Below are 12,109 nucleotides of genomic sequence, written 5' to 3' on the forward strand. Positions count from 1 at the left end.
AGTAAATGAGACCCCCCCATTCCACCCTGCCTCGCCCACCCTTCAGTGGGTAAAGTCACTTCCTGCCAAGCCTGACCACCTGAGTTCAGTCTACATGGTAGAAACTGAGAATTAACCTATTCCCACAAGTTGCCTTCTGGTCTCCCCAAGCACACAGTGGTCTGCATGCCCCTCCACCACTACATGAAATGAATAAATGATAGAAAAACAAGAGAGATGAGCTGTAGGTCACATTTGGAAGAGATGACATCATCTACTATAATATTGTGGGCTTCCCTTTTTTTTTGTTACTTAGTTCTTTTGTTTTTATAAGCAAATTTTTGTTTCAGTTTGCTTTCATAAAACCACAGACCTGTAGGAACAAATTTGTGATGCTAGTTAGCTCTCTGGAGTCATGTCTTAAATGTAATGCCTTCCCCTGTGAGTCAGACTTGCTGTGCTGATTTTAAATGGTAAGACCATTACCATGTTTTAGAAGATCACTTCATACTTGAGACCGTGTTCATGTTCACAGTTCTGCTCCCTAAGCTAAAATGCCATGGATGCCACATTTGTAATCACATGGTGATTCTGGAACTTCATACCAAGACAGCATTTTCTGTGATCTATGAGCCCGTTAAAGATCCGGGAAGCCACATGTGTTGGCTGTGCAGATGGCCGGGAGAGACAGTTACTGGCTCCATGACCATTTTGCTTGGGAATGGAATAAGTTACTGTGATGCTCTCCTGTGTCCTTAAGTATGTAGGTGTCATTTGCCTTCTCTATGTCCCTGCACCAGGGAGTCATGGACCTTTGTCTCTCTCTTTCCTGTGACAGAGGTAGCCTTTGCTGAGGTCACAGATGGCAATTGGGAAATAACTAATTGTCTTTGCAAAACACTTTCAGGTGGCTTTTTCATCTTTGAATCTGATGCTACAAACACAAGCTCTTCTGTCTTCTCTGAACTACTTGACCACCATCATCCCATCAGACACTGAGAACACCGGTGCTGTTAAGGAGGCACAGACTGCAACTGAGAAACAAAAGAACTCTCCCCTGCAGAAAGGTATGTGAGTTATCAGTGTTCTCTGTGACAGACACCTGGAGAATAGCCAATGGAAGGCAAAGATTTGTGTCGGTCCACAGACACGTGGCTCTATTGCTTCTGAGCCTGTGTGCTGCCAGGCAGAACATGATGGTGAAGCACATGGTAGAGATTGTGGTGGAGAGGAGGCAGACAGACAGAGGCGGTCTGAAGATAAGCTGTGCCCCACAAAGGCACACCAGTGCACTACCTCTCAATAATACCATTAGATTATGAACCCATGAATGGATTAATCCATTTGTGAAAGTTCAGAGCCATTGTATTCCACTCTTTTTGAAAACAAACACGATAAACAAATCCCCATATTAAGCAACCAGATCTTCAACTCATGTCCCTCTTTGGGGGACATTTCAGGTTCAAACTATACTATGGAAAAGATGTCTGTGTTTCTTTTTTGCAAGGGTTTTAAAATTTTAGTGCTAAGTGAGGAATGTTAGGATCAGCCATTCAGTTATTGGAATATTCAGTTCAGTTATTGGAATCCCATTACCTCTGCTTCTCTGCTTTTCCTCAGTTGAATCGTATGTAGTCAGCTGGTGCATAAAGTAGGTGTAATGGATAGGTGGTGACACATACTTGTACTTTCAGCACTTGGGAGGCTGAGGTAGGAAGACTATGATTTCTAGCCACATTGGGTGGGCTACATACAAAGCCCTTGTCTCAAAAAATAAATAAATAAAGCAATACACACACACACACACACACACACACACACAGCAAATATAAGCAATATGTAGGCAGAGCTTCTCTGTGTCTCGGCAGCAGCTCCCAAATAACCATTCAGAGACTTACTATTAATTATAAATGCTCAGCCAATAGCTTAGGCTTGTCTCCAACCAGCTCTTACAATTTAAATTAACCCATTTCTAGTCATCTGTGTGCTTCCCTCAGGCTCGTTTACCTCATCTATGAACTTCCCATGTTGCTTCTTCTGAGTCTGGCTCATGACTCCTCAGACTCCTCCCTTCTTTTTCCCAGCATTCCCTCTGCCCCCAAAATCCTGCCTAGCTATTGGCCAATCAGCTTTTTACTAACATTGAAAGCAATACATATTTACAGTGTACAAAGATTGTTCCTCAGCAGTAAATACAATTAGTCTTCGAAGAAAGAGACCGGAAGACATGAAGATGGGGACTAACTGATTACATGTTGGGTGTTCTGTCTGTCTGTATGTCTATGTACCACATATGATCCGTGCTGGTGGAGTCCAGAAGAGGGCATTGGATCTTCTGTAACTACAGTGATGGATGGTTGTGAGCCACCAGGTGGTTGCTGGGATCCCATGTTCTTTGAACCATTTCTTCAGCACATTAGTGATTGCATCTTGTTGGCTGAGAATCTAGAATTTGGATCAAAAGAACTTATTTCATGTTCTGACTATGTTACTTAAGCTGTGTGATTTTAGGCACATTTTTTTTTGTTTTTGAATTTTATGTTCTATTTTCTTTAGACTATTTTTATATATGTGTGTTTTATATAATATGTACTTTAAATTTTATATTCATATATTATATATTATGTAAAATATTTGAAGAAACTTCTGTAGAATTTAGCTTACTGAAATCCATTGTTTTTATTTTTAGCGATGGTGTCCTCTAGAGATAGTGACATTATTGGCTTTAGGCTGTTTGCCAAGTTGAGTGCGTTCTGTGTCACAGTCTGTGATGAGAAGAGCAATATTGCTGAAATCAAGATACAAGGTAAAGTGTCACAGTATTTAACAGTTGTTTAACAATAAGTATTTTCTCCTCTGCCCTCTGCTCCCTTTCTCTTTATTGCAATGTTAAAGAATATACAGATAGAGGGCTGTGAACTGCACACAGTTGGCAGGGTATGCCTGAACTGCATGTTTTCTTCCTAGGATTAATGATGGCCAAATTCTGGCTAGTGTAGTTTTTTCTTCTGTCCTTTCCAAATTGGTAATACACCCACTTATTTAAACTTTGTTCATAAAACTGTTGTAGCCTCTGTCAGGCAGGGCATCTCCTGCTGTGATGAACGCTAGGACCACAAGCTGGGGAGGAAAGGGTTGATTTTAGCTTACAGTTCCACAACACAGTCCATCATGGAGGGAAGACAGGGCAGGAACGGGGAGGCGGGAACTGAAGCAGAAGCCGTAGAAGAGTGCTGCTTACTAGCTTCCTCCTAATGGCTTGCTCAGCCTGCTCTCTTTTACAGCCCAGGACCACTAGTCCAGAGGTGGTATCACACACCATGGTCTGGGTTCACCCACATCAGTCATTAATTAAGGCAATGCATTGTAGACTTACCTACAGGCCAGTCTTATGGCCATGTTTCTCAGTTAAGAGTCCCTCTTCCCAAGTGTCTCTAGCTTGTGTCAAGTTGACATGAAACTAGCCAGCACATTCCCCATGTAAATGGCTTAGTATCTATAAGGTATAAAATTTACTTTATGTTTACTTATCCTGAATTGATTTCTTTGCAGTAGATTTTTGCCTCCTGGGAGATTGAACATTTATCTAATTATACTTTGTTTTATTGCTTTTCGTTTTTAACAGTCTTTATTGCACACCCAAGATAATAGGAGTCTTTTCAGTGTAGAAGGAGAAATGATACACTTAGTGTACTTTTCTGTTTCTTTGATTCTTTGAGAATTTCATACATACATACAATGAAAGCCCCACTGTGGCTCCTCTCAGCTCCTCCCACTGATCCCCTCCCTACTTCATATCCCCTTATTACACTTAGTAACCTACTAAATCCCGTTAGTGCTGCCCAAATATGCGTGGATGTGGGGCCACATGGGGGAGCATGGGCAACCTCCCAGGGGCCATATCCCCAAAGAACAATGATCCTTTCTCACCAAACCACTATCAACTGTTCCTTAGTAAGGGATGGAGCTCATATAATTAGATTTTAGCCAATATATAAGTTTGGTGTTTAGAAAACTAAGAATATTTAACATGAAATTTACTAATTATGAGTTCATACATTCTGTATATCCCCAAATCATATAATGTAATGAAAATAAATATTATATCTATAGAAATTATAGTGATTACTTTTTCTTTTTCAGGCCTTGATTCTTCCTTTTCTCTTCAGTCAAAAAAGCAGTCACTTTTTGCCAGGCTGGAAAACATTATCGTCACAGATGTTGACCCCAAAACAGTTCATAAGAAAGTATGTAACACTGAACAGATAGTTACTATTATTGCATAGGGATTTTATTTTAAATATCTTATTTTAAAAATTAAATGTATTTCTATAAAGATTATAATTACAGGCCTTTTCTCCCTGGGGCTTTATTTTGTAATTGCTTTTCTGGGCAGAGTACATTCACATTTCTGTTTTTTCAGGCTGTATCCATAGTTGGAAATGAAGTTTTTCGTTTTAACCTGGATTTGTATCCAGATGCTACTGAAGGGGATTCCTACACTGACATGTCCACCGTGGATGGTGTGGTGACATTGCACGTCGGCTGTATTCAGATTGTCTACCTTCATAAGTTCCTTACGTCATTGCTGGTAAAGTCACTATTTATATGTTCACATTTCACGGTAGAAGCCGTTAAGTGTCACGATTACATTTGTTGTGAACATTGGATTTTGGGTGGTGGATATTTTGGTTATGCCTGGTGTGTATGTATGAAAGTAGCCACGGAAAGCCCTCTTCAACACTTGAAGTCTAAGTCATTGAATGATTTTTATATGTGATTGAAGTTAGTTTTCTCGAACACCCAGAAGCCAGTAACTATCTGAGTGTCAGGGCGTTGAGGATGAGTTTATCTCCACACCCTGCTCAGTGAGAGATCACTAGTCAGAGCCGGGCAGCTCATGACTGAGGAGGGATTTCTTGATTCCTTCCTTTCATGAGAAAAAGGGCTCAACTCGGAGGACTCTGGTGGAGGAAATTGCATATGAGCTAGCAGAAGGCCAGCTCACTTACAGATGGCCCTGTTTCTGAATTTCTCCTTTTACGTTTTGTCCACAGAGCTTCCTGAACAATTTCCAGGTGGCCAAAGAGGCGCTGAGCGCCGCCACTGCCCAGGCTGCGGAAAAGGCTGCCACGAGCGTGAAAGATCTCGCCCAGAGGAGTTTTCGTGTTTCTATCAATATTGATTTGAAAGCTCCAGTCATTGTCATTCCGCAGTCCTCCGTCTCCACCAATGCTGTCGTGGTAGACCTTGGGTTAATTAGAGTTCACAATCAGTTCAGTCTGGTGTCTGGTGAAGACGCTGTAAATCCTCCAGTGATCGACAAGATGGAGGTGCAGCTTACGAAGTTGAAACTCTCTAGGTATGCATGTTCAGTAGCTATGGTCTGAAGAGTCATGTCTTGTGATATTTGTATACCCTGCTTCTATTACAAAGAACCAGTTTCTGATCAGCTGGTGTGTATCTGTGTATAGCCTTCATGTAGAGCCACCAATTTGTTTACATTTTCTCTAATTTCTATATATTGTTGTTCAAAACAGTGGTTGCTAACTGTTTGAGAATAGACGTCTATACAGGTGTAATGGTGCATACCTTTAATTAAAGCATTTGGGAGGCAGAAGCAGGTGGATCTCTGTGAGTTCAAGGCTAGCCTGGTCTGTATATCGAGTTCTAGGACAGCTAGAGCTACACAGTGAGACACTATCTTAAAAGTAAAAGATTGAGCGAGAAAGAATAGAATAATAGAACACACATCTTAATCCTTTGTCTCTAATGTCTTAGCCTGTGTCTCTCAAAAGCATGAGCATTTATTCTTCTATTACCCATGATATAAATAGTAGTTTCTAGAAATTAATATTGGCATGCTATGTAATGTGAGTCAGTATTGAGATTGTGTCAGTTTTTGCAGTGATGTCCACTGTTGTAACCTTCCTCTCCCTCCTCCCACCCAGAATCACACATGGCATTCATTTGTGCCCTCTACTATTGAGGTGATTTCTATACTACCTTTTCTTCTATATGAGGTTGGTTGGTTTGAAGAGCACTGTCTGGCTCTCCTTAGGAATGGTTACCCATGGTTTCATGAGCTTACACATCTTGGTAGAAACACTGTGTAAGTCATACTGTGTCCTCAGTGCTCATGCTGTGTGGCATGTGAAGACACAAGAAGATTTAAAAACGATTTTCATCATATCGAAGGCAATTTAATTATAAAACAGTATAAAAAGACAATTGTAGGCTAAGTCAAGCAGCTAACCCCTGGTGGGAGCTTTCTGAAATGCTTTAGTGACAGCTGCGCCTCCTGATTTTCTGATTTCACTTTGCTGCTACTTCCTCACTGTTGTTTCATTTGGTCTCATTACTAACAAATACCCTGCTGCTCTCTGCTTAACCACAAGCGTGCACGCTGTGGAAGGCACTCTCAGTGATTGTGTCATTGTGAGAGCATCACAGTGTGATTGTAATCAAGCCTAGAGTCCTTCCAGGTGTACTAGTGCAGTCAAGACACAGTAGACGTGACCTGGATGAGTCTGCTGCAAGTGTAAGATGCCGTTTTTTTAAATGGTGATTATTCTTCTAAGTGGAAAGAGTGGATTCTAAAATTGTAGAAAATTAGTGAGGGAATCACTGGTGGGGTCATTTACGATCTTGTGGGACATTATGTACTGTACATAATTGCCCAAATGTTATATGTATGCAGGGTAGAATTGTTTGTATGTTATGTGAATAATGGGTAGTCTGGTAGGTCATCTACTCCAATTTCTCCACAAACACAGAAGTAAATGCATTGCAGTTGACTTTGGGAAAGGTGCATGGTCCCCAAGCAATAGGACCTTTCTGCTCCATTGTCTTAGCAGAGCACTCAGGTAGATGTGGCCTATCATTGACTAAAGGATTGTAATGTGACACAAACTATATTATCCCTAGACTAATATATTTGATTATTTCTTGTGTATCTGTAGCATTGTGAATTAAAAACCCAACCAAACGTTTAGCTCAGTTTTTCTCCTCTCTACAGTTTTTTTTTTTTTTTTTTTTGGTTTTTCAAGACAGGGTTTCTCTGTGTAGCTTTGCGCCTTTCCTGGAACTCACTTTGGAGACCAGGCTGGCCTTGAACTCACAGAGATCCGCCTGCCTCTGCCTCCCGAGTGCTGGGATTAAAGGCGTGCGCTACCACCGCCCGGCTCCTCTCTACAGTTTTAAGAAAAAAAAATGTTTTCTTAGCCGGGCATGGTGGTACATGCCTTTAAATCCAGCACTCAGGAGGCAGAGGCAGGCAGATCTCTGAGTTCGAGGCCAGCCTGGTCTACAGAGTGAGCCGGGATAGCCAGGGCTACACAGAAAAATGCTGTCTTGGGAAAAAAGTTTTCCTAATGGCTCAAGGTTTCTCACATGTTTTAATCTGTGTCTGTTAGTGGATTATGGGTTGAAACTCCTCAAGCTGCAGTGCTATGAATTAGTGTCTAGAGCAGCAGTTGATGCTTGGCACTCTAACTGATGCTATGGTTCATTGTCTTCTGTGATGGCCTGTGATGGTGCATTCTCTCTTCTCCTAGGACAACAATTCAGCCAGGCGTCGCCCATCCTGATATTCAGCTGTTGCACCCAATTAACTTGGAGTTTTCTGTAAACCGGAATCTAGCTGCAAATTGGTACCATAAGATGCCTGTTGTAGAAATTAAAGGGTGTCTTGATTCAATGAATGTAAGTACATAAATGAAAACAGTTTCAACCCTGAAAGCTTTCTCATATGCACCCACGGGAAATGCAGGTTTTACTGAGTGGTGAAACTTCGTCCAACAAGGACATTAATCTCTCCAGTAGAATTTAATCTTCAGTTAAGTATTAGTAACTTTTGAATCTGCTACACACCCATTGCAAAAATCTGTGCACAAATTATTGTTATATTCTCTTTTCATAATGTGTATTATTTACACACTTGTTTTTAAGGAGGTCAAAGTATGCTTAAGGTAAATTATAGTACTCTTTAAGGAGTGAAATGATGAGTTTCCAGAATTTGCTATTTTAAAAATGGATTAGATTTCTTTAAGTACAATTAACTTTAAGTAAAAAGCAGTCAATAGAGTTAATTTTGATTTGCAGATTTTATGATTTATGTGTTTTATCATTTTATTTAAAATTGTAAAAGTTAAAGTGAAGCAGGTGGTAAAATCCATGGGTGGCAGTTTTTCCACTTCTCAGTTACTGTTGGGATTGGTGCTAAGAATTTGCTTGCTATGGTGTAGTTATCTCATTTTAAAATGAATGTTTTGTTCGTCACCTATTTCACAGGTTAGTCTCAATCAAGAGGATCTTAATCTTCTGTTTCGAATACTGGCAGAAAACCTTGGTGAGGCCACTGGAGAATTGGACAAAGGGAAACCTAGAGTCCAAGAGATAGGTAAGAGACTGACACACACACACACACACACACCACACACACACAGACACACACACGTCTTTTTACAATTAATAGCCACTCACTGTTGTTTTCAAATCTAAATGGTTTCTTTTTTTCATCATAGTAGGGATTGAACCAGGGTCTTACATATGCTGAGGCACATGCTGTACTATCGAGTTATATCTCCAGCCTGAAACATAATAAATATGTAGGAAAAAAATACTTATTTACAAATTGTGATTTGTTTTACCAAGAAAAATAACAAGATGCTGTTGAATGAAAGTGACTGGAGGTTAATGTCTCTTTTTAGTTAAGCAGACAGTTGCCAATTAACATGTTTTCCAGACTGCTTGAGCTGAGAGAAGGCCATTAGGAAGGGTGGCCATTAACCAGTGTGGATTTCTGTAAAACATACTAATTTGTGTATTAAAAAAATTTTAGAACTCTAGGCCCTGGCATCATATTCTACTTGATATTTAAGTAATACAGTGGTAAAGTATACAAATTTAAATTATTAATAAATTACCACCCTCCAAAGATAGTAAATATAGTATATTAAAATAAAAATAATAATAACAGTTTAAATTATTAATTATGGCCATTTTTACTTAAATTAAAAAAGTTATAATATTTTAAAGCTGTTATATATATGTATGAATAACACACACATATATACACACACAATGAATTTATGAATTTATTATGCACACAAGATGTATCTTCATTTTTTTTCAAACAAGTGTTGGTGTGTGTGTGTGTGTGTGTGTGTGTGTGTGTGTGCCCACTGCGCTTTGCTGATGTGTTCCAAAATTAACAGTTGTAATTCTATATATTTCTTACTTGTGTATATGCTGTGTCTTGACTTCTGTCTTTTTTTGTGTGTGTGGTTTTTCAAGACAGGGTTTTTCTATGTAACAGTCCTGGCTGTTCTGGAACTCCATCTGTAGACTAGGCTGGCCTTAAACTCAGCGATCCAATCCATCTGCCTCTGCCTCCCGAGTGCTGAGATTAAAGGTATGCGCCCCCACCACCTGGTTCCCTCTGTCATCTTTTAAAAAATAGCTTCCTTGCACTAGGTTCTGTTGAAGTATCATAATTTTTTGGATAATTCAGGTTGAGTTTTTCACTGTTAGCCATGTTGCGCTGAAATGTCCTTACATATCTACTCTTCCTGTGTTTCTGTAGGGCCACACTAGTGGAAGGGTATGTAATCTTTATTAATATCATTTAAATCTAACTATTATTATAGGTTTTAATAAATTAATTTAACTTAAAATTTAAAACTTTGTTTGAGAGTTCCATACATGAATTTAATGTGTTTTGATCCATTTAAACTTTGATGGCTTTAAAGGAACTTGTATTTAGCACAACTGTCGTTTTGTTTTTCTGTAGCTTTCTAACAGTTTTATCAAATTTTTTTGAAACTTTGACCGTTGACTGAGTGAAAACTATTTCACTGCCCTTGTTTATTGTATATAAGTCTAAGCATTGGCCTCCAGCTGTTTACCTCGTGTAATCGCCTTCAGCAAGATGCAGCACGCTCCTCAGCACGCTTCCCTGGGTCCCCTCCCTGTTAGGACAGACCCTGCCTGCCTCATAATCAACTTCGAGGTCACTGCTACTCTGACCTGTGACCCTGTCGATGGCTTGATTTTACTTTTTCATTATTTTATAGAAATGGAGCCATGAAAAGTCCGCTCTTTGATGTTTGATTTCTTGTTTATGATTCATGAGATTCATTCAGCTGGCTTCTGTAGTGGTCTTTGCTATAGGGAATCCCTGTCTCTGCCTTGTGAGACTGGAATTACAGGTGAACCATTACACCTCTCAGGGTTCCTTACTTGGTTTTTTAGAGATCCTCTTGCTTTCACGGCAAGTGTTCTAGCCACTGAGCCATTCCTGCAGCCCCTTACTGTGGGTGTCTTCTCTTGTGACCCTCCAAACCTGTAAAAACAGTAAAAACAGTTACTTTTATTTGAGGTGATTCTGGACTAAGATGATAGATGAAACTATGCTCTCTGTATTGCCTTCCCAAAGGTCTTAATGTGTAGTGTAGCATGGGTTTCCATGTGGGTTTCTAGTGTAGGTTACAGAGCAGGGCTGTGGGGCGGTGGTCAAGATGATGTGAATTACAATAATGTAGTTATGTAGTAGACAGTGAAGGCTGTCAAGTCAGACTGATGAACTTGGACTCCAGCATTCGCATATGACACTAGGCAAGGTGCCAAGTTTGTCTAAAAAATTACCGTGTTCATCTGTGGGATGGGGACACTGAAGTTCTCTCCCCAGAGGGGTGTTTTAAGACCTCAGCAGGACAGTCTATGCATAGCTTCTTGCTCAGTGTCTACAACCATGTGTGAGGGTGCACATATAACAAATGATAGCTTTATTATTTTTTGTGTGTTATAGGTTAGAAAGCAGTTGTATTGCCCTTCGTGGTATGTGTTTCAGAACAGCATCATAGCTATGGAGCTTTTTTTTTCCTCCCTAGGCTGGCATACCTGGCCCCTTTCCTTTCTTAGCCTTATCTCTAGTTACCCGCCTCATGCCTTAGCCATACTACAGTCCATTTTGTTTGTACACCTTGCCATGTGCCATCTCTGTATGGTTTCCCATCATTTCTCACCTTTAAAAAGGTGGACTCTCTTTTCTGTGAGGAACGCCTGCCTGTGTGGGTGCTTCATTGTGTTAATATTTATCTCCCTGACTTCTCTCTGCATTTTATGTACAGTCGATTGGCATTTGCCTGTTTCCTGTGAATAGGTATGGCTCCATTCTTCCGGTTGACTTTCAGCCTGTGTGTCTCTTTATTAAACCATGAGCTTGCTAAGGCTGAGAACTGTTACGGATTTGTGGATCTTCAGAGTGCTCATGAATGTTTACAGCAAGTGTTTGTGAAAAAAGGACTGAATAGAAGCACGGATTTCTGTTTACCATCTTTAGGTGGAACGAAAGCATGCCGAGAGTTCTCCATGCCACAGGGCGTACACACCACGCAGGATGCGTCACCAGCCAGAGTGGAAGAGACCAGATCCATAGACATCATTAATGTACTGTTAAACTTTGAAATTAAGGAGGTGTGTAATTTTCATCCCCTTTTACGAAGTGCAGTGAACAGGTTATGGATATTTCTATTGTTTCTATTAAGCTAAATTTGTAGATAATTGATATGTATGAGAAAAATCTTAGACTATTAATGTGATAGTGTGTGCTTTTAAGCTTTGAGGACTTACTAAGGACCAATTACATTTTAGGGATCCAGTGTTTTTTAGAGAAAGTGGAAGAATTTCTTGTAACTCGCTTTTTAGTCATTATAGGATGTTGGAATGTAGCTTGTTTTGGATTTTCATGTAAGAAAGACAAGTGACGGAAATAGAAAAATCTTTTGCAAATAAATGTTAGGAATTCTCTGTAGAGTAAAGCACAGATCGTGCGCATTTAAAAATGCTATATTACTTTAGTGTGGGTTTTCTTCTTTATCTATTCTACCTCTGTCCCATGTATGTGCCAGGGCTAAGGACACATTAGAAAATAGATTCAAAATATGGTTTTGTATTTCCATTAAAAATAGGCTCAGGGTAGGCTACTTTGAGAGCCTGTGGTGTAGATGGTACTACTGGGCATCTGAGCAGGCTGAGAGGGCTAGGGAAGGTTTCTGGGAGGAAGTGACATTTGAGTGGAGTTTGGGAAGAAAAGTAATAGTTTGAGAAAATGGAGTAAAGAAAGGGT

At 39.9% G+C, this 12,109-nt stretch overlaps 1 protein-coding gene across 1 annotated transcript in view; it reads left to right on the forward strand.

The window, feature by feature from the left end:
- Nucleotides 1–12,109, forward strand: part of Vps13c (vacuolar protein sorting 13 homolog C) — a 152,753-nt gene that overhangs the window by 70,034 nt on the left and 70,610 nt on the right. The window contains exons 29-36 of the mRNA XM_059268181.1: nt 887–1,046; nt 2,669–2,785; nt 4,123–4,226; nt 4,403–4,570; nt 5,037–5,341; nt 7,536–7,683; nt 8,272–8,380; nt 11,324–11,457. Of these exons, the coding sequence (XP_059124164.1) occupies nt 887–1,046; nt 2,669–2,785; nt 4,123–4,226; nt 4,403–4,570; nt 5,037–5,341; nt 7,536–7,683; nt 8,272–8,380; nt 11,324–11,457 (1,245 nt within the window). The remainder of the gene's footprint in view (nt 1–886; nt 1,047–2,668; nt 2,786–4,122; nt 4,227–4,402; nt 4,571–5,036; nt 5,342–7,535; nt 7,684–8,271; nt 8,381–11,323; nt 11,458–12,109) is intronic.

The sequence above is a fragment of the Peromyscus eremicus genome, chromosome 7 (assembly GCF_949786415.1).
Source record: "Peromyscus eremicus chromosome 7, PerEre_H2_v1, whole genome shotgun sequence".
NCBI lineage: Eukaryota > Metazoa > Chordata > Mammalia > Rodentia > Cricetidae > Peromyscus > Peromyscus eremicus.